Consider the following 23,674-nt stretch of genomic DNA (forward strand, 5'->3'; position numbering starts at 1 on the left):
GTGGCAGCGAGGTCCTAGTGGAAACTAAGGGATATTAAGGCCTCCTTTTAATAGAATACCAGACCAAAGCATTAACACATAGTGAATACATGAACTCCTCAAACTACGGTCATCACCGAGAAGTATCCCGATTATTGTCACTTCGGGGTTGTCGGATCATAACACATAATAGGTGACTATAGACTTGCAAGATAGGATCAAGAACTCACATATATTCATGAAAACATAATAGGTTCAGATCTGAAATCATGGCACTCGGGCCCTAGTGATAAGCATTAAGCATAGCAAAGTCATAGCAACATCAATCTCAGAACATAGTGGATACTAGGGATCAAACCCTAACAAAACTAACTTGATTACATGGTAAATCTCATCCAACCCATCACCGTCCACCAAGCCTACGATGGAATTACTCACGCACGCGGTGAGCATCATGAAATTGGTGATGGAGGATGGTTGATGATGACGATGGCGACGAATCCCCCTCTCCGGAGCCCCGAACGGACTCCAGATCAGCCCTCCCGAGAGAGATTAGGGCTTGGCGGCAGCTCCGTATCGTAAAACGCGATGAAACTTCCTCTCTGATTTTTTTCTCCGTGAAACGGAATATATGGAGTTGCAATTGAGGTCGGTGGAGCAGCAGGGGGCCCACGAGACAGGGGGGCATGCCCAGGGGGAGGGGGCGCGCCCCCCACCCTCGTGGACAGGGTGTGGGCCCCCTGGCCTTCATATTTTGCCAGTATTTTTATATTTTCCAAAACTTATCTCCGTGGATTTTCAGGTCATTCCGAGAACTTTTGTTTCTGCACAAAAATAACACCATGGCAGTTCTGCTAAAAACAGCGTCAATCCGGGTTAGTTTCATTCAAATCATGCAAGTTAGAGTCCAAAACAAGGGCAAAAGTGTTTGGAAAAGTAGATACGTTGGAGATGTATCAAGTACTAAGGCGGCGGGTGCTAGGACTGACCGAGCCTTTGGTTCATCTTCGGCCGTAAAGTTTATTGTCGTGTCGTTCCATGGGCTCAGTGTGGTAACTTGGTGGATTTCGGCGAGGTCGCGTAGCGCCGGTTTGCACCGATTGTTCGAAGAGAAGGTCTCGAAGACTGTTAGGATGTTGAAGTTGTCCCTCTCCGGAGAGTATTTCTCTGCAGTTGTGGTGAGGATTGCCTCTCGACTTTTTGCAACTTGTCGGAGTACACAGCATGCTCGGAGGCTATGGGTTGGGACTATGCGCGGGGTTGCATGAATCGGGCAGGGCTTGTCCAGCAGTTTGTCAAGAACGGACCCGTGTACCGTGAAGGGTTTTTCTCTGCCCATAGACTGGTGGTCGGGTGACCCGCCAGGGTGTATCCATTTGGACCGGGCCGCACACTGCTTCAAGGCAGCAGGCTCCAGTTGATTTTTCTAGGCCCTCCATGTGCTTTCCATTGCATAGTACTTTTGTACTACTTGTGACAATTCCGTGAAACTCTGTATGTGGCGACGGTGGAGGGCGTTCAATATACCCTCGTCGGTTCAGTTACGATGGAAAGCCGAAACTACATCGTCATCCGAGCAGTCTTCGATCATGTTTTTAACAAGTACGAATCTAGCCCAAAAGTGATAGACCATTTCCTGAGGCTACTGCTGTACATACATCAGGTCGTATATATCTGGAGGACCCGAGTTTCTTGGAGAATATACATTGTGGTGGGTGGGTGGATTAAATTTTGGATCCTGTCCCACATCTGTGTTCGGAGCTAGAACGGCTTCCGAGGAAACCGGTTCGGGTCCGGTTAGGCATAAGGGCTCCAGCAATTCTATGCTTGAACCAGAGTCCGGAGGGCGTAAGGTCCCATCTGAAGGGGAAGTATCCAGCTCAGGGGATTTGGAGACCCGAACGTACTTTGTTTTCAAAATGGGGAGGGAAGTGTCTTTGGCCGGTTCCTCGACGACCACTACTAAGTGGGTGATCAACGGGTGATTAATTTCCCTCTGGTCGGGCTTGAGCCCGATCCGATCATAGTCCGTTGAGACCCCCAGGGCTGCGATGCAGTCCAGCAGTTCGTTTAAAGACGAAACATCCGTCAGATCCAACTTTTCAGAGTACTTAGGGCCGATGCGGGGACGGTGTCCGGCGTCGATGGGGGGAGTTGTGGGCTCGACGGCCGCGCGGGCCCTTATGGTGAAGCCGCCGAACTAGAGGGTCTACCCCGAAGCTAGGCACCCTCCAGAAGTGATATTATTGTTGATGACTAGGCGAGCAATAGATCTCTTTTTGCAGACAACACGACAGAGCTCTCAGTGAAAGCACCAATGTCGGTGTCAAAATCGGCAGATCTCAGGTAGGGAGACCCAAGCTGTGCGTCTAAGGATCAATGGTAACAGGAGACCAGGGGACACGGTGTTTACCCAGGTTCGGGCCCTCTTGAGGGAGGTAAAACCCTACTCCTGCTTGATTATATTCGACAAGTATGAAGATTACAAGAGTTGATCTACCTCGAGATCATAATGGCTAAACCCTAGATGTGTAGCCTATGAGTATTCCTATGACGGTAAAGAAGATAGCCTAAGGTTATATACACACCGGAGGGGCCTAGGGTTCATACAAGGTCGGTTCATCAGGGAAGGAAGCTTCCGGACTCTAATCTTGCCATCTACGTATGCATTGAGAAGTCCCATCCGGACATGGAGAATAATCTTCAACTTGATCTTGTACGGCCCATCCAACCTGGCCTATACTCCTGGGCCGGACACCAAAGGACCCCCGAATCCAGGACTCCCTCAGTCATTCCTGCATAACCGCGTACACGTCTACAAAAGGGAGTTTCTAACTGAATGAATTCCAAAAAAATTTCCAGATATGGATTATCTTGCATGGCAGGTGAACCTAAAAATCTAATGGATGCACTTGGTGATGATAGGTGGAAAACTGCTATGAATGATGAATTTCTGGCCCTACAAAGAAATAAAACTTGGCACTTGGTTCCTCTCCAACAAGGCAGAAACTTGATTGATTGCAAGTGGGTGTACCCCATTAAAAGAAAGTCAGATGTCACTCTAGATTGCTACAAAGCTAGACTTGTGGCAAAAGGTTTCAAGCAAAGGTATGGGCTAGATTATGAGGACACTTTTAGTCCTGTTGTTAAAGCTGCAACTACTCGTCTTGTGCCGTCAATTGCTATTTCTAGGAGATGGAGCCTTAGACAGCTAGATGTGCAGAATGCATTTCTTCCCGGTGTTCTGGAAAAAGATGTGTATATGAAACAACCTCCTGGGTTTGAGGACAAAAACAAGCCGTTCCATATATGCAAACTTGATAAAGGATTGTATGGTCTGAAACAAGCCCCAAGAGCATGGTACTCAAGGCCCAGTCTGAAGCTTTGGGCACTTGGGTTTGCTCCTTCAAAATCTGACACCTTACTGTTTATCTTTACCAAGTCACAAATATCCATGTTTGTTCTCATATACGTTGACGACATAATTATTACTAGCTCATCCAGATGTAGTGACAAAGTTGCTTAAGAATTTGGGTTTTGAGTTTGCTCTCAAGGATTTGGGAGATTTACATTTCTTTTTGGGTACTGAGGTTCAGAAGAATGGTGATAGTCTTCATCTATCTCAAGCAAAATATGCAACTGAATTGTTGAACAGAATTGGCATGCAAAATTGTAAACCACCACCAACACCATTATCCAGTTCAGAATCTTCATCTTTGACAATAGTAGAACTCTGGACAAGGAGGACATCACTAGTTACAGAAGCATTGTTGGTGGTCTTAAGTACTTGAATCTCACGCGGCCTGATATTTCCTTCGCAGTTAGCAAAGTTTGTCAATTTCTTCATGCACTAACCACCGCTCATTGGACAGCGGCTAAGAGGATCTTGAGGTATGTGAAGAATACAATGACTGTTGGTATCACATTTAGAAAATCATCATCTACTCTTATAAGTGCATTTTCCGATGCGGATTGGGCTGGTTGCTTGGATGATAGAAGGTCTACCAGTGGGTTTGCCATTTTTTATGGGCCTAATTTAATTTCTTGGTGTGCAAAGAAACAAGCAACTGTATCTAGATCAAGTACTGAAGCAGAGTATAAAGCATTAGCCAATGCCACGACAGAAGTCATTTGGGTTCAGTCTATGTTGAAGGAACTTGGAATTTCATAAGTTCATTCTCCATGTCTCTGGTGTGATAACCTTGGTGCAACTTATTTGTCTGCTAATCCAGTTTTTCATGCCAGGACCAAGCATATTGATATAGACTTTCACTTTGTCAGAGAACGAGTTGCAAATAAACAGTTAGAGGTCAGATTTATTCCTTCAAAGGATTAGCTTGAAAATGGTTTTACAAAGTCTTTACCTACAAGAGGTTTTGAAGAGTTTCGACGTAATCTCAACTTAGTGTCATTGTGATTAAGGGGGGTGTTGGAGATATTGTAATACATCATGTAAGGTGCGTGGTAGCCTTGAGCTTCACATATAGGATTAGGAGAGTAGTTAGAGGATTCTCTTTTATCTTTCTATCTCTTCTTCGCTCTCATGTAATCCTCCTCCATGGTTGGAGATACTCAACCGCACCATGTACCCTACGAGACTAAGGCCCAGTTCTTGTGCCAGAATCTGGGGATTCTCCCAGAATTCGACCCCTACCCAGCTTCTCCCAGAATCTTTGAGCCCCATTTGTTTTACTATCATATCTAGTTAGGGTCTAATTAGACAGGATTGTAAAACAAATGAGGCTCAAAGATTCTGGGAGAAGCTGGGTAGGGGTCGGATTCTGGGAGAATCTTCGGATTGTGGCAAAAGAACTGGGCCTAAACCTCTCATCACAATCAATAAATACCTCGCGGGCTCTCTGTATGAGAGTTGAGACGCTTCATCAAATCTAACATATCTAACCAGCAGTCCTCCATGTAATATTGCAACGGGATCATGTAATGCCCAAGAGGCAAGAAGACAAGGCTACATAGGGAGGGCATGGTTCATATAGGAGTTAGCTTGGAAGGAAAGGGCGGCTTAGGCCGAGGCTAGTGTGCTTTGGGTGTTGCTCATCTTTCTCCCTTTGTTATGCTCTCACATTTCAACTGGTTAGCCTCTAGTTATTCAGTAATTCAGTTGTAATATCTGAATCCTAGCTAATCGAGTCAAATTGATTACCAGGATCCAAACATATTCATACTCACTACAATGACTGATTGGAAAGAGACGAAAGGGTAATATTGCGAGAATAGAATTCTTCCGTCCCAGCAGCTAGGATAATTGTATCTACCTGGTATGAGGGTCTTCTCATTATCCGGCTATCACATTTCAGAAATTCAACTATATAAATCTTTACAGTGATAACCCATATGTAGTGGAAAACCCTACTAAAAAAATCTAGTTAAATAAGAGGTGCTTCATCCAAACCAGCGATTGCTTATTTTCATAGTTTCAAGCAAAAACAAGATCAAATGTCTTGAAATGGTTTTAATTTCTTTTTAGAAACATGCAGGAGCGCTGCCTTTTTTATTAAGAAGAGGATAATATGTACTCTTCGTCCGAAATTAGTTGTCGCAGAAATTGATAAAAATGGATGGGGGGGGGGGGTGACGTATAAATGTATTATTGTTTAGTCTCTTTCATCAAATCGGTCTTTTGGTTGCATTGGCTAGAGCATGCATTTCTACAGTATCTAGATTTAAAATACATCTAGATATATTCATTTCTCCGACAAGTATTTTCTGATGAAAAGAATGCATGATGTCATGTTTAAAAAGGTATATGCCAGAACCCCAATGTAAAACTAGAACCACAGGCGGACTACTCGTGGATATGAATAACTCTGCGGCGAAAGGCCAAATATTGCAGCGTAATCTCTTCAAAGATGAGATGAGCCACCTCGACATAAGTTAGTCTTGTGCCGTTGAAGATGTGTCGGTTCCTCTCCTTACAATAGCTCCACATAATGTATACGACGACACCTTTGCATCGCTCCACTCTGGGTTATCGATATTTTTGAGCCCCCCTTCCCGCCAGGAGTCAATCGAGGAGGATGTAGCTGAGGGTCCAAAGGCGGGCTAATCATCCACCCTATTGAGCACCAGCCCACGACAGCTGACGTAAAAGGGCAGTCCTTGCATATGTGTGTCGCAGTTTAAAGGTGAAATGGTTTTTAGTATTTTGAAACGCCATTTTTTTGAAAAAGGGCGCTTTATTACTGAAAAGGTTTAAGCATTACATCCGGCCTCTGTATAACTAAGATGCACACAGCCAACAAACAACAAAGTTCTCACACCAAGACAAAATAAAAGAATAATGCGATATACAAGGAAAATGAAATCTGTATAAAGCCTAAACTGAAGGTGGCCCAATCCTAAGATCATGCTGCCACCCATGTTGGATAAAAAAATCCCTCGGCGAAGCCTCCAATCATGTACACACCTCCACAAACAGGTCTCGATTCTCCACTCGTTGTAGAGAGGACCATAAACGAAGAGTCCCGATACATCTGTAGATAACCTGCATAAGAGAAGTACTTTTATCACTAAAAACTTTATTATTTCTACATAGCCAAAGCGACCAAATCACGACAAGCGCTCCCACCCTGATAAGAGTTCTAAACTTGTGATCAATCCTATGTAGCCAGTTGCCAAATATATTAGCAACACTACAGGGAGGATACAAGCCAGACGCTATTTGGATGACTGACCATATAGAACGAGCCAATTTACATTGGAAGAATAAATGTTTTATTGTCTCATCATGCGGACAAACGACACATTGTGTACTTCCATGTCAATTCCTCTTAATAAAGTTATCTTTAGTAAGAATGACTCCGCGACGAAGATACCATGCAAAGATTTTGAAACGGCACTTGTAAAGAGGTTCTTGACATCATAAAGGAATTGCCATTTTAAATTTCTTTACACGGTCGAGTGGAGTCTTGGACGAACCAGAATGAACAGTGGAGATCACACAAACTCCATTCTGATTGAGAATCATATTCACATCCCAAATGGTATCGGAAATGGGATTTATATTATCATCCCTCTCTTCCACTCTTATGGTCAAACTGAAGTCCACAAAAGGAGAGAAAAGAAAAGAAAATGTACATGGTGTACCACCTAGACACAAGTATGTATCCATGGCTACCGAGAAGATGTTCCAAAATCTCACCGGCCGACCACGACCGAGCTCAGCTAAATCACCATCTTCTGCTCGTTCTTGAAGCGCTCCCGGACAGACAGTATGAAGGCCGTGGCCCTCTCGTCGACGTCACCGGTGGTGGCATAGGCGGCGCTCGCCGTCGCGTCAATGGAAGAAGGGTACCTGGGCTGGTAGGCGTGTGCGGTAGTGACGCTCGGGGCAGGCTTGGCCTGGGCCTTGCCGGCGTACTTGGAGTACACCATCGCCACCTTCCCCTTGATCCCCCTGGCTCCGCTCTTCATGGTTCCCTCCATTTGGTTTCACCGTGTTTGATTCTACCTAAGCTTTGTGGTTGTGCACTTGTGTTGTGTGTGCCTTTGCTTTCCGATGCTGGAATGACGAAGAGGTAGCTTGCCCTTTTATACCGGTTGCTGTGTGACATAGGATAGATCATAAACATTCCATGTCCCATCTTGGCCCTTAGATGCGTGCACCATTCGAAATGTAGTCGTGGCAAAGTGAATCTGGGAGGTGTCACTGACCGGAGATTCCCATGCTTCCAAGGGGCCAGCGGTAAGTGACACGATGAGCTGCACGATTGCCAAGATAATATACGGTCGGTCTTGTGATAAAACCCATATACGCATGCCTGCCAAGGTTCTTTCCCTCCCACTGGCCTTTTCCAGATTAGAAAAAAATATCAAACCTTGGGATATCCAAATGTTATCCTCGTCAGATTCTTGATTCCTCTCTATCCTTTGTGAACCATACGTCAACTCGAACTCGTCCTGTAGCTCGTGTACATGTATCTGTCCAATCGTTTACACGAAGCAAAGCTCTATATGCTGCTGGTCGACGAGTATGCACGAGCCTTGTACCATCCTGAACCTGACGCTAATTACGGTTGTCCGGTTAATTACGTACAACGTTATCCTGGCTCTGGACTAACGATTACTAGTTTTTCAGTGCTCAGATGAAGGCACACGCTGAGCACGAGGAGTTCTTACAGGAAAAAAAATCATTTAGAAGAGTCTGATCAACTGGCCTGTGGCTGCAAAGAGAGCCTTGGTGTGTGGTTGTGCAGCCTAATGACCTGAGTTCAATTTCTAGAATTGACAGGTGATGCACGGGGGTTTTCCCCCATTTATTGAGGATTAAGTTTGGTGTGTGGTGGAACCACTCATCAAAAAATATCTTGATACGCATTTAAAAAAATTCCGAGGACCATGTTTATCTTGGTACCTATACTAAAATGGTCGTATGCATCCCTAGTTGGTGTAGAGGCTGGGGAAGTGAAATTCTCCCCCATTTTTAAGCCCTCGTCCCCTGTGCCGCTCCCGCGAGCGGCCCGGGCGGAACCCTAGATCGCCGCCGCCACTCCCCTTTCCCGCCAGCCCCCGCGGCGGCGCTCGGCTTTGCAGCAGGTCTGGCCGCCGGCGGATCTGGGCGGGGCTCCCCTGCTTGGTGGCGTTGCGGCGCTGGTGGCGGCGTGGTCTGCGCGCGGGCTCCTCCTCATCCTGATCTGATGGTGCCGCGGTGGCGCCGGCGCTCGGGCGTGTGGCGGGGTCCGCGAGGGTGGTCGGCGCGCGTCTTCCTCCCCGATCTGATGGCTCCACGGTGGCGCTAGTGCTCGGGCAGTTGGCTTCAGCAAGCGGTGGCGGGCACTGGGCTCTCGGCGGAGCTCCGGCGTCTGCAGGCGGCGGCGGTCCCTGTGCGCGGTCGGCGGCTCCGTCTCTGACCCGGACGTCACAGGGGACGGCGGCGGCCCGACGTGGCCGGCGATCTGGATGCGGTGGTGCCGGCGGCTCGCTGATATGCCGGTACTCCAGGGCTGCCTGGTGGTGTTGGTGGTGACGGCGGCCCGGGCACGAGAGTTGGATCCCTTCGAACTGATCTGGGTGAAAACTTGCCTTCGGCTCCTACTAAGGCAGGCGGTGGCGGCGCTATCTGCGTCGTTCCCTTCTTGAAGGCATCGCCGTGGAAAAGTTCAAGGCCACTCTCTGCTACCTCCGGGGGAGACCCCAGATCGGATGACGGCGGCGCTCTGGTGTCGTTCCTCCCTTGGGGGCGTCATTCTTGGAGGTACACACGTGATCGAGGGACCAAAGAACGAATTCTTTGATGGAGTGGTGCTTCATCCTACACATTGATGGCGACGGATCTTGACGGCATGTCGCAGTGCAAATTCGGAGTTCGATGTGGGAGGATGGACTCGCGCAGGAGGACGATGCTGTCGGGCGTCATGGTGGCGTCGATGGCAGAGAGACCTGGCACGATACATGTAAACAGTACAGCTCTGAAGATGGATTGATGGCAGGTGGCTGCGGCGGCCTCATACCCGATAGGCGTCCTGGTTGAGGAGTGCGCCGGACTGGTAGGTGCCCCATACCCGGCAGGCGACCTGGTTGGGATCTCAGGTCTTAGATGTTTAGGATTGGCTGCGATGTTTGTTTGGTATTAGGCCCAGACTATCTGCGCCCTTTTATCAATTGGATAGGTGTAGTGATAGTTGTTGCTTAGACGGTGGCTTTAGTCTTGCTGTTATATGGCTTTGTATGGTGTTGTGAGAATAATTAATAAAGTGGCCGTATGCATCGCCCAGATGCAGAGGCCGGGGGTCATCCTCTTTTTCTAAAAAAAAACTGGCCTCTGGCTGCTATCTTTTCCACGTAGTGTCCAGACATTTTATTTTTCTAGCAGTGGCATCAATACATCAATCTATCCATGGATGCAGCAGCTAGCTAGCACCCGCCAGTTTGCACGTACACGACTCATGTATAAGGAAACAAGAACATCCAGTAGAGGTTTCCTGGAGCTGACGATAGAGCTCCAGACACTGACGGCCACTAGCAGCAGAAAGTTGATGTTTGCAGTCGGCGACGATAGCCTACGTCGGGTCAAAAATCTGAAACCTTTTTTCTCCAAGTGAAAATGAGAATCAAAAGAGCAGCTTCGTCGAACCATCCTACCGGTCTGACCGCGAGGAGTCCATCACAATTATGGACCCTGAATCAAAAAAGCATCTCTTTTTTTTATTGAAAAACCCATCTGTATTGTCCTAACAGTTTGCCAAAAACATTGATCACTTGGATTAGAGCGTTTGACGCTAGACCTGACTTTTGGGTCACATTGTAAGCAATGACGCGGCAATCAAATATCAACGATGTACATGTGTAATCTGTTAAGTGGGAATGGCCCCACATGTATGTGTCTCTTCCACCATCTCTCTCCTTCACATGTGGTGTTTTCTTAGATTTACCTGGAACGCTGGCCCATTGGCCAGGCAAAAGAGGCAACCGCCCCAGACACCAACTACAAATTATACTATTAAACAATATACAATTATACATTGCATTTGAAAGGTTATTAAATGCATAAAATATTCTCAATTTGAATGAGCGCAAATATCCACCACATAGCAATACTTTATTACTAATAGAAAACAGGACATCAGTCCCGGTTTCAGTGGGCCTATAGTCCCGGTTCTGCAACCGGGACAAAATGATCGGAACTAATGCCCATCAATTTTAGTCCCGGTTGACTTACGAATCGGGACTAAAAGAGCTCCACGCGTCCGCTGTGGGGTGCCCAGGAAGGAGGACCTTTAGTCCCGGTTGATAACACCGACCAGGACTAAAAGGCAGCCATGCGTCAGCAGCTGCCAAGCGCTGGAGTTTTTTCATTTTTTTAGAGGAGGGGTTTAGGGGTTTTCATATTGTGTTTCCCCCTTTTTATTTTTGTGTTTACCCTTCACTTCTTTTACATTTACGGTTTCATGTTTATTTAATGTTTTTCCATTCAACTCGACGCTAGCTACTACATATAGCAATGAAGGAACCATTACACAAGATCGTCATGCATGAACATATATAGAGAAAAGTGACATCTCTTTCTCCGTGCTTGATCGAATAACAAGTTTTCGTATATCTATCCGCAGTACTACATATATGCAATATAACATCTCTTACTATCCCTGACATCATCTACTCAAACACATCTACTATAAAGGGATTTCATTTCTTGACATGTAACTGCAGTGATATTCTAGATCAAAGTTATCATCAGAATAGTTGTGGAGAGAAAGTCTTCACTTTTTCTTCGCATGTGTCCCTTGCCTATTGCGTCGTAACCATGGATATTCTTCATTGTTTAATAGGGTGCTTGGGTCAGCTTCATTTTGAAGGGAGGAATTTCATTAAACTTTTCATAATCTTCAGACATGTCTATCTTGCCCTCCATTCCCATGATGTCTCTTTTCCCTGAAAGAACTATGTGACGCTTTGGCTCATCGTACGATTTATTCGCTTCCTTATCTTTTCTTTTTCTCGGTTTGGTAGACATGTCCTTCACATAGAAAACCCGCGACACATCATTGGGTAGGACGAATGGTTCGTCTGTGTACCCAAGATTGTTGAGATCCACTGTTGTCATTTCGTACTGTGGGTCTACCTGTACCCCGCCTCCTGATATATTGACCTATTTGCACCGAAACAAAGGGACCTTAAAATCATGTCCATAGTCAAGTTCCCATATGTCCACTATGTAACCATAATATTTGTCCTTTCCCCTGTTGGTTGCTGCATTAAAGCAGACACCACTATTTTGGTTGGTGCTCTTTTGATCTTGTGAGATCGTGTAAAATGTATTCTCATTTATCTCGTACCCTTGGTAAGTCAATACAGTCGAAGATGGTGTCCTGGCCAACGAGTACAACTCATGTACAACAATGTTGTTACCCATGCGATGTGTTTGCAACCATCTGCTGAAAGTCCTGATGTGTTCACATGTAATCCAGTCTTCAGACTGCTTCGGGTGTTTCGAGAGCAGAATATTCTTGTGTTCATTGACAAACGGGGTCACGAAGGTAGAATTTTTGTAGAACTGTGTAGTGTGCTTGAGCCCAAGAATGCTCATCCCTACATATTATTGAATCCGCTCCTAGCGTGCCTATTCCAGTCAGTTTCCCCTCATACCGCGATTGAGGGAGATCAATCGTCTTAAAGTCAACGCAAAACCCAATGACCTCCTCTATTTAATGGCCCGTGGAGATGCATCCTTCTGGCCTAGCACATTTACGAACATATTTCTTTAAGACTCCCATGAACCTCTCAAAAAGGGAACATATTGTGTAGAAATACAGGACCCAGAATGGCAATCTCGTCGACTAGATGAACTAGGACGTGTGTCATGATATTGAAGAAGGGTGGTGGGAACACCAACTCAAAACTGACAAGACATTGCACCAAATCATTCTTTAACTTTGGTAGGATTTCTGGATCGATTACCTTCTCAGAGATTGCATTGAGGAATGCACATAGCTTCACAATGGCTAATCGAACATTTTCTAGTAGAATCCCCGCAATGCAACAGGAAGCAGTTGCGTCATAATCATGTGGCAGTCATGAGACTTTAGGTTCTGGAACTTTTTCTCTGCCATATTTATTATTCCCTTTATATTCAACGAGAAGCCAGACGGGACCTTCATACTGAGCAGGCATTCAAAGAAGATTTCCTTCTCTTCTTTGGTAAGAGCGTAGCTGGCAGGACCTTGATACTGCTTTGGATGCATGTCGTCTTTTTCCTGCACACGTTGCTGGTCCTCTGGTGTATCTTTTGTCTTCCCATACATGCCCAAGAAGCCTAGCAGGTTCACACATAGATTCTTCTTCACGTGCATCACGTCGATTACAGAGCGGACCTCTAGGTCTTTCCAATAGGGTACGTCCCAAAATATAGATTTCTTCTTCCACATGGGTGCGCGTCCCTCAACGTCATTCAGAATAGATTGTCCGCCAAGACCCTTTCATAGATTACTTGTAAATCCTTGACTATATCAAGTATGTCATCACCAGTATGAAGGACGATCTTCTTTCGGTGATCTGCCTCACCTTTGAAATGTTTGCCTTTTTTCTTAAGAGATGTTTGGTCGGAAGAAATCGATGATGTCCCAGGTACACATTCTTCCTGCATTTGTCCAAATATATATACTTTCGGTATCATCTAAACAGTGTGTGCATGCATGGTATCCCTTGTTTGTATGTCCTGAAAGGTTACTAAGAGCAGACCAATCATTGATGGTTATAAACAGCAATGCATGTAGGTCAAATTCCCGTTGTTTGTGCTCGTCCCACACATGTACACCTTTTTCATTCCACAGCTGTAAAAGTTCTTGAACTAATGGCCTTAGGTGCACATCAATGTTGTTGCCTGGTTGCTTAGGGTCTTGGATGAGCACTGACATCATAATGAACTTCCGCTTCATGCACAACAAAGGAGGAAGATTATAGATACATAGAGTCACGGGCCAGGTGTTGTGATTGCTGCTCTGCTCCCAAAAGAATTAATGCCATCTATACTTAAACCAAACCATATGTTCCTTGCATCACCTGCAAAGTCCCCCCACTTTCTCTCAATTTTTCTCCACCGCGACCCATCAGCGGGTTCTCTCAACTTATCGTCTTTCTTACGGTCTTCTTTGTGCCATTGTATCAACTTGGCATGCTCGTTGTTTCTGAACAGACCACTACAAGAAATATGTCAACTTGTGACCTTGACTATTGGTCACTGAAAGGTCGTGGTTTTTCATTTGCGACCTTTTTGTGACCAAAAAGAGAAGGTCAAAAGCTGGCGGTCGTAAACTGACTATAGCGACCTTTCTTCTAGAATGGTCGAAGACGTTTATGACCAAAATATTTCCACTGTGGTGTTTTGGTCACTAGCAACCTCCCCAGGCCATGTAGGCATCCAGCGTGGCAAGCTGATGTGGCACAAGATTCAGCCCGGTCCAATTGGGTGTTTTACATGGGCCGAGCCCAACAATTCATGGTCCAAGCCTTTCTATATATTTTTTCCTGTCAATTTTTTATATATTTTTTCCTGTCAATTTTTGGTCAGACTTCATGGTCCAAGCCCAACAATTCAGTCTTTTATTTATTTCTTGGTCATGGCCTTTTAACGTTTGTTTGGGCCTAGGCCATTATATTTTGTTGCTGGTCCCACCAATCATATGGATACCACTTGCCATAATCTCACACATTAGACCAACGTGACAGAAAATTCAAAAGTGATTTCATAAGTGGGCTCCATGAGTCAGGTTCCATTTCACACGCTTTGAAACCACATAATGAATATTTCAAACAGAACATAACAAATGTAGTTCGTCAAAGAAGGATAAATAAGTCAACTACAATCTGTACATAGTCTATTACAATATTATTCAAATCTTTCCAGTCTATTACACATAAGACAGAACATATAACTCTTTGCTATACGGCTTAGAACTTCAAATATACTTCCTAGTTCACTTTGTTGGAGCTCTTGTAAATGAGAGGAAACACCATTTTCGGGTATGTTTGTAGAGGCTGAACCAAGGCATCTAACAATAAACCAAAAGAGTTAGAAACAAAATAAAAACAAATATACAAAGCAGATAGGGACTAAATTCTGAAGTATATGTACAACAGAATATAACCACATGTCACCTCTATCTATTCTGTGTGTATAAGTAAAGAAAATTATGTACCAATAATTATATTATGGGACGGAGGGAGTAGTACATATGATTACTTTCAGGTTATAATTTTTCTTCACCTACAGTCTACTCCTATATTCAGGGAACCTTAGTCAGGTATTACTAGTGAGCACAGAACAAAACAAAACAAAATAAAGGTGTTGGCTATATAAGTGAAGACTATTCACGGCTTTTTAGAACGTACAATAAACCAACAAGGACATACAAGTTGCAAATAATCAAAACTTAGTAGCCACTAAACCTTGCAAAACACATATTGTGGCATAGTTCATCGAAAAGAAAGATGATCGCAATAACAATTAACAAGATTGTGGTGGCCAGAAGACCACCACCACAGATGCATCTTAACAAGATTGTGATCGCAATAACAATAACAATTAACAAGATTGTGATGTACGCTATCAGGGAAGAGGGGGAGGGAGATGGAGGAGCTACCTGCCACGATCGCAATGGAAGCAGAGGAGCAGACCCCTCCTGCCCCTCCCCACGAGCAGGACAGGGCTGCCGGCTGGGCATGCCCCTACTCCTCCGCCTCCTTGATCAGGAGACCCCCTTCCCCTACTGCTGCTTGGCGCGCCGCATCACTAGTCACCTCCTCATGTAAGAAGTACACAATAAATAGACAGACGGTCAGTGAGGTACATTTTCACAGCAACAGAAGCTTAAAATTAACAGAAATACACACATCAAATGAAGTCACTAAGATACTTAAGTGCACCACATGGTGTAGAATTATGTGGTATATAATTGCAACACATGAACCAAAAGCGGAATAACATCATCACCAAGAATTTCTGATGATAAGCATAGCTCCCTACAAAAAAAGAACTAAGGGCACAATGACTAAAGCATGCAGACCACAATATTCAAAGCAGAAGCAAGCGGGCAGTATGAGCTACCTACTGGCAAAGTATAAAACCTGAATCATATAGTATAAATGAATCAAGAAAACAAGAGAAACCCTGAACCTGAAAGCTCAGGCTGCTGCTTATTTTGTTACTGTGTGGTAAGTACTACTAAGATCAAAATGCATTCAAGGGAGCATAAAAGCCATCCCCATTTGAAGCATGTACAGTCTACAGAGATACTAACAGGTGAACAGACAGCCCCTAGAAATTGGCTAACTACTTCTACTGTATAATATGTAGTCTACAGAGATACTAACTACTTCTATTGTATAATCACAGTCTGCAGTCACTAAATAAATCAAAGGTGTATGATGGAAATACAGCAAAATAGTCCAGTTAACTTGTCGATTAAGAGACTAATGAAACCAGTCACTCTAAGCATACTAGAGCTTCAAACCAGTTCATTTAGTTGAACTAAAGAGGGTCAAAGAATACCCTAAAGGGTGCCCATTTGCACTCCTACACTCGAACACACACACACACACACTATGGATACTTTTGAGATTCACATGCACATTCAGTAAATTCAGTGAAATTCAGTAAACATGGAGTACAGAAGAGAGGTTCAGACTTCAAACTAGTTCATTTAGTTGAACTAAAGAGGGTCACAGAATACCCTAAAGGGTGCCCATTATTTGTCCATGTTTCAGACACATGCTACAGCAACATAATGAACCTAATACCATCAGCACTCAGCAGGCAACACAAGTTAGTACATCAAATTACAGGGAGGAGACGTACGTGGTGCCCAAGTTTAGCTATTCAAGGCTTCAAGAAATAACAACAACATGAAGTAGAGTCTACAGTTTCAGACTTGCTGCAGTCCAGTCACATGTGTGACACTATCTCGACCCTAAATATCCCCTGAACAAGCAAGCGGGGTCTAATACACACACGACAAGTCTCACAACTCCATAAATAGTGGCATAGAACTAGATATCACAGAAGGTATATAGCTCAATTTAGTTTGTTTAAATCTTATGCATGCCACCGAAACAGACAACCGGAGAAGTTCGACCCAACAACTCACCATGGCCTCAGCGAGGGTGAACTTGGCGCGGATGACGCTAGTGTTTCCGTGGGAGAGGGAGACCTTGCCCCAGATGTAGTGGTAGTTGGTGTCGTTGCTTGGTCTTGGCCTTGTAGACGCAGGCCATCCTCTTGCCGCCGTACCAGGCCACATCCTCCCTGGTGTTCACTTGGATCTGCCTGGATCTGCGCACCCAACCAAGACCAGGAATTCAGATACCCACGCGAGGGAGAAGGAGCAGAGCTGCACCGGTGGAGGGAGCTTCTCACCTCTTGTATCCGAGGATGGTGCCGCGGACGTAGAGCCTCACACGCTGGCCGGTGCGTCCCTTCACCATCTTGCTGTTGTAGTGCCGCTGCGGAGGGGAGCTGAGGTTCACCATCTTCCTGACAACCGCCGCCACCTTCATCCCCACAGATGAGGCGAACATGGCCCCGCCGTCTTGGATGGCCTGCACGAACCCGCACAAACGCAATGAGATTCGAGCAAGCGAGGCGGCGACGGTGTCGCGCGCGCGCGTGCTCTGATGTGGCGATGCGAGAGCCCCATGGGACGCGAGGTTGGTCGAGGACGAGGGAGATGAGGGGAGAGTGAGGGCGGCGGCGGAGGTGGGTGGCGGGGAGGTTCTGAGGGGTGGGTGGCGGCGATGAGGGGGATCTGCATCGGGGGAGAGGGGGAGGTAGAGAAAGAAAGAAAGAAAGGAGGCGGGGGGTGGATGGAAAACGGGGGAGAAGAGATCTAGGGTTTCGCCTCACGTGGGATTGGTGGGGCAGGCGAGGGGTGAGGGCTGCCGTTGAATCCGGGAGGATCCAACGGTGTTTCGTGCATGATCCGCGTGTCTGGTCCACGGACCAATCTGAACACAATACAACATTATGACCAACTAAATTGGTCGTGATAGATTTAGAATAGGATGTTAAAATCATGTAAGCTATTTTATGATCACAGAAATTCAAAAAAATAAAAGACCTTCTCATTGTGTCACCAATTGTGAACTACCTTTCAGGAAAATAACAAACATGGAATGGCAAACAATGTTGCCTAAGAAAGTTTTCATTTTTTTTGCACGAAAAAATCATTTTTCATTTTCCGAGTGCCCAAAATGGGTTTTTTGTGAAGGACCTACCAAATAATTGTTGCAAAATTGGACCAAATCAATTTTCTAAAATACTAGGACATATTTAATGCACAATTGACAAAATGGTTGAGTGTAAAAAGTTTTGATCCACCTCTCATGAGAAAGACAAATTTCCGCCAATTTAGTTGGAAGCGGGTCAAATTTGAACTGCAGCTGCCTCATAGTTTGCTATTTATTTTTTCCAAAAATCATTTCTAGGTACATAAGTATCTATTTAATCAGAGAAACATAAAAAAATTCCAAGATTCAACCACTAGCTAGGAACGGTCATTCCCGTTCTTTTGACCGCATTTTGAAACGGGCATAAAAAATTCAAAAAAATCAAAAAATTGGAAACCCTTCTCATTGTGTCATTATATGTGACCAAGTTTCCAGGAAAAATAATAAACTTGTAATACGGTAATTATTTTAAAAAAGTGTTCTCAGAAATGAGCTATCATGCGTGAAGGTTCATGGTTTCAAGCCAAATGATCAATCTTATGGCCACATTCATGGCATAGTTTGTTCAAATGATCTCATATTTTGCACAAGGGTACATCTTGGAATTCCAAACAATGTTGCCTAAGGAAGTTTTCATTTTCTTCGCACGGAAAATTCATTTTTCTTTTTCCGAGTGCCCAAAAGGAGGTTTTTTTTGTGAAGGAACTACCAAATAATTGTTGCAAAAATGGACCAAATCAATTTTATAAAATACTAGGCCATATATAATGCACAAATTTACAAAATGGTTGGGTGAAAAAAGTTTTGATCCACCTCTCATGAAAAAGACAAATTGTCGTCGATTCAGTTGGAAACGGGTCAAATTTGAACTGCAGCTGCCTCATAGTTTGCTCTTTATTTTTTCCAAAAATCATTTATAGGTAAATAAGTATCTATTTAATCATAGAAACACCAAAAAATTGCAAGATTCAACCACTAGCTAGGAACGGTCAAGCCCGCCGTTTTGACCGCATTTTGAAACGGGCATAAAAATTCAAAAAAAAATTAAAAAATTGGAAAACCTTCGCATTGTGTCATTCTATGTGACCAAGTTTCCAGGAAAATAATAAACTTGTAATACGGTAATTATTTTAAAAAAGTGTTCTCAGAAATGAGCTATCATGCGTGAAGATTCATGGCTTTCAAGTCAAATGATCAATCTTATGGCCACATTCATGGCATAGTTTGTTTAAATGATCTCATATTGTGCACAAGGGTACATCTTGGAATTCCAAACAATGTTGCCTAAGGAAGTTTTCATTTTCTTTGCACGGAAAATTCATTTTTCATTTTTCGAGTGCCCAAAAGGAGGTTTTTTTGTGAAGGAACTACCAAATAATTGTTGCATAAATGGACCAAATCAATTTTATAAAATACTAGGCCATATATAATGCACAATTGACAAACTTTTTGGGTGAAAAAAGTTTTGATCCACCTCTGGTGAAAAAGACATATTGTCGTCGATTCAGCTGGAAACGGGTCAAATTTGAACTGCAACTGCCTCATGGTTTGCTCTTTATTTTTTCCAAAAATCCTTTCTAGGTAAATAGGTATCTATTTAATCATGGAAACACCAAAAAATTGCAAGATTCAACCACTAGCTAGGAACGGTCAAGCCCGCCGTTTTGACCGCATTTTGAAACGGGCATAAAAAATTCAAAAAAAATCAAAAAAATTGGAAAACCTTCGCATTGTGTCATTCTATGTGACCATGTTTCCAGGAAAAATAATAAACTTGTAATACGGTAATTGTTTTAAAAAAGTGTTCTCAGAAATGAGCTATCATGCGCGAAGTTCATGGCTTTCAAGTCAAATGATCAATCTTATGGCCACATTCATGGCATAGTTTGTTCAAATGATCTCATATTGTGCACAAGGGTACATCTTGGAATTCCAAACAATGTTGCCCAAGGAAGTTTTCATTTTCTTTGCATGGAAAATTCATTTTTCATTTTTTGAGTGCCCAAAAGGAGGTTTTTTTGTGAAGGAACTACCAAATAATTGTTGCAAAAATGGACCAAATCAATCTTACAAAATACTAGGCCATATATAATGCACAATTGACAAAATGGTTGGGTGAAAAAAGTTTTGATCCACCTTTGGTGAAAAAGACAAATTGCCATCGATTTAGTTGGAAACGGGTCAAATTTGAACTGCAGTTGCCTCATATTTTGCTCTTTATTTTTTCCAAAAATCATTTCTAGGTAAATAAGTATCTATTTCATCATAGAAACACCAAAAAAATTCCAAGATTCAACCACTAGCTAGGAACGGTCAAGCCCGTCGTTTTGACCGCATTTTGAAACGGGCATAAAAAATTCAAAAGAAAATCAAAAAATTGGAAAACCTTCGCATTGTGTCATTATATGTGACCAAGTTTCCAAGAAAAATAATAAACTTGTAATACGGTAATTATTTTAAAAAAGTGTTCTCAGAAATGAGCTATCATGCGTGAAGATTCATGGCTTTCAAGCCAAATGATCAATCTTATGGCCACATTCATGGCATAGTTTGTTCAAATGATCTCATATTGCGCACAAGGGTACATATTGGAATTCCAAACAATGTTGCCTAAGGAAGTTTTCATTTTCTTTGCACGGAAAATTCATTTTTCATTTTCCGAGTGCCCAAAAGGAGGTTTTTTTGTGAAGGAACTACCAAATAATTGTTGCAAAAATGGACCAAATCAATTTTATAAAATACTAGGCCATATATAATGCACAATTGTCAAAATGGTTGGGTGAAAAAAGTTTTGATCCACCTCTGGTGAAAAAGACAAATTGCCGTTGATTCAGTTGGAAACGGGTCAAATTTGAACTGCAGCTGCCTCATAGTTTGCTCTTTATTTTTTCCAAAAATCATTTCTAGGTAAATAAGTATCTATTTAATCATAGAAACACCAAAAAAATTCCAAGATTCAACCACTAGCTAGGAACGGTCAAGCCCGCCGTTTTGACCGCATTTTGAAACAGGCATAAAAAATTCAAACAAAATCAAAAAAATGGAAAACCTTCGCATTGTGTCATTATATGTGACCAAGTTTCCAGGAAAAATAATAAACTTGTAATACGGTAATTATTTTAAAAAGTGTTCTCAGAAATGAGCTATCATGCGTGAAGATTCATGGCTTTCAAGCCAAATGATCAATCTTATGGCCACATTCATGGCATAGTTTGTTCAAATGATCTCATATTGTGCACAAGGGTACATCTTGGAATGCCAAACAATGTTGCCTAAGGAAGTTTTCATTTTCTTTGCACGGAAAATTCATTTTTCATTTTCCGAGTGCCCAAAAGGAGGTTTTTTTGTGAAGGGACTACCAAATAATTGTTGCAAAAATGGACCAAATCAATTTTATAAAATACTAGGCCATATATAATGCACAATTGACAAAATGGTTGGGTGAAAAAAGTTTTGATCCACCTCTGGTGAAAAAGACACATTGTCGTTGATTCAGTTGGAAACGGGTCAAATTTGAGCTGCAGCTGCCTCATAGTTTGCTCTTTATTTTTTCCAAAAATCATTTCTAGGTAAATAAGTATCTATTTAATCATAGAAACACCAAAAAAATGCAAGATTCAACCACTAGCTAGGAACGGTCAAGCCCGCCGTTTTGACCGCATTTTGAAACAGGCATAAAAAATTCAAAACAAATCAAAAAATTGGAAAACCATCGCATTGTGTCATTATATGTGATCAAGTTTACAGGAAAAATAATAAACTTGTAATACGGTAATTATTTTAAAAAAGTGTTCTCAGAAATGAGATATCATGCGTGAAGACTCATGGCTTTCAAGCCAAATGATCAATCTTATGGCCACATTCATGGCATAGTTTGTTCAAATGATCTCATATTGTGCACAAGGGTACATCTTGGAATTCCAAACAATGTTGCCTAAGGAAGTTTTCATTTTCTTTGCACGGAAAATTCATTTTTCATTTTCCGAGTGCCCAAAAGGAGGTTTTTTTGTGAAGGAACTACAAAATAATTGTTGCAAAAATGGACCAAATCAATTTTATAAAATACTAGGCCATATATAATGCACAATTGAAAAAATGTTTGGGTGAAAAAAGTTTTGATCCACCTCTGGTGAAAAAGACATATTGCCGTCGATTCAGCTGGAAACAGGTCAAATTTGAACTGCAGCTGCCTCATAGTTTGCTCTTTATTTTTTCCAAAATCATTTCTAGGTAAATAGGTATCTATTTAATCATTGAAACACCAAAAAAATGCAAGATTCAACCACTAGGTAGGAATGGTCAAGCCCGTCGTTTTGACCGCATTTTGAAACGGGCATAAAAAATTCAAAAAAAATCAAAAAATTGGAAAACCTTCGCATTGTGTCATTATATGTGACCAAGTTTCCAGGAAAAATAATAAAATTGTAATACAGTAATTATTTTAAAAAAGTGTTCTCAGAAATGAGCTATCATGCGTGAAGATTCATGGCTTTCAAGCCAAATGATCAATCTTATGGCCACATTCATGGCATAGTTTATTCAAATGATCTCATATTGTGCACAAGGGTACATCTTGGAATTCCAAACAATGTTGCCCAAGGAAGTTTTCATTTTCTTTGCATGGAAAATTCATTTTTCATTTTTCGAGTGCCCAAAAGGAGGTTTTTTTGTGAAGGAACTACCAAATAATTGTTGCAAAAATGGACCAAATCAATTTTATTAAATACTAGGCCATATATAATGCACAATTGACAAAATGGTTGGGTGAAAAATGTTTTCATCCACCTTTGGTGATAAAGAAAAATTGCGGTCGATTCAGCTGGAAACGGGTCAAATTTGAACTGAAGTTGCCTCATATTTTGCTCTTTCTTTTTTCCAAATATCATTTCTACGTAAATAAGTATCTATTTCATCATAAAAACACCAAAAAACTTCCAAGATTCAACCACTAGCTAGGAACGGTCAAGCCCGCCGTTTTGACCGCATTTTGAAACGGGCATAAAAAATTCAAAAGAAAATCAAAAAATTGGAAAACCTTCGCATTGTGTCATTATATGTGACCAAGTTTCCAGGAAAAATAATAAACTTGTAATACGGTAATTATTTTAAAAAAGTGTTCTCAGAAATGAGCTATCATGCGTGAAGATTCATGGCTTTCAAGCCAAATGATCAATCTTATGGCCACATTCATGGCATAGTTTGTTCGAATGATCTCATATTGTGCACAAGGGTACATATTGGAATTCCAAACAATGTTGCCTAAGGAAGTTTTCATTTTCTTTGCACGGAAAATTCATTTTTCATTTTCCGAGTGCCCAAAAGGAGGTTTTTTTGTGAAGGAACTACCAAATAATTGTTGAAAAATGGACCAAATCAATTTTATAAAATACTAGGCCATATATAATGCACAATTGACAAAATGGTTGGGTGAAAAAAGTTTTGATCCACCTCTGGTGAAAAAGACAAATTGTCGTCGATTTAGTTGGAAACGGGTCAAATTTGAACTGCAGCTGCCTCATAGTTTGCTCTTTATTTTTTCCAAAAATCATTCTAGGTAAATAAGTATCTATTTAATCATAGAAACACCAAAAAAATTCCAAGATTCAACCACTAGCTAGGAACGGTCAAGCCCGCCGTTTTGACCGCATTTTGAAACAGGCATAAAAAATTCAAAAAAATATCAAAAAAATGGAAAACCTTCGCATTGTGTCATTATATGTGACCAAGTTTCCAGGAAAAATAATAAACTTGTAATACGGTAATTATTTTAAAAAAGTGTTCTCAGAAATGAGCTATCATGCGTGAAGATTCATGGCTTTCAAGCCAAATGATCAATCTTATGGCCACATTCATGGCATAGTTTGTTCAAATGATCTCATATTGTGGACAAGGGTACATATTGGAATTCCAAACAATGTTGCCTAAGGAAGTTTTCATTTTGTTTGCACGGAAAATTCATTTTTCATTTTCCGAGTGCCCAAAAGGAGGTTTTTTTGTGAAGGAACTACCAAATAATTGT

At 42.5% G+C, this 23,674-nt stretch overlaps 1 protein-coding gene across 1 annotated transcript; it reads right to left on the reverse strand.

Moving 5' to 3' along the window:
• Positions 1-6,981: 6,981 nt before the first annotated feature.
• LOC123066228 (uncharacterized) lies at positions 6,982-7,491 on the reverse strand. Its single transcript, XM_044489354.1, has one exon. The coding sequence runs from the start codon at positions 7,420-7,422 to the stop codon at positions 7,162-7,164; it is 261 nt and encodes an 86-aa protein (XP_044345289.1). The 5' UTR covers positions 7,423-7,491; the 3' UTR covers positions 6,982-7,161.
• Between the last annotated feature and the right edge of the window lie 16,183 nt (positions 7,492-23,674).

This window comes from Triticum aestivum, chromosome 3B (genome assembly GCF_018294505.1).
Source record: "Triticum aestivum cultivar Chinese Spring chromosome 3B, IWGSC CS RefSeq v2.1, whole genome shotgun sequence".
Lineage (NCBI taxonomy): Eukaryota > Viridiplantae > Streptophyta > Magnoliopsida > Poales > Poaceae > Triticum > Triticum aestivum.

Excerpts from the sequence above, each read along its gene's own strand:
- LOC123066228 (XM_044489354.1), bottom strand. The coding sequence starts at position 7,422 with ATGGAGGGAACCATGAAGAGCGGAGCCAGGGGGATCAAGGGGAAGGTG.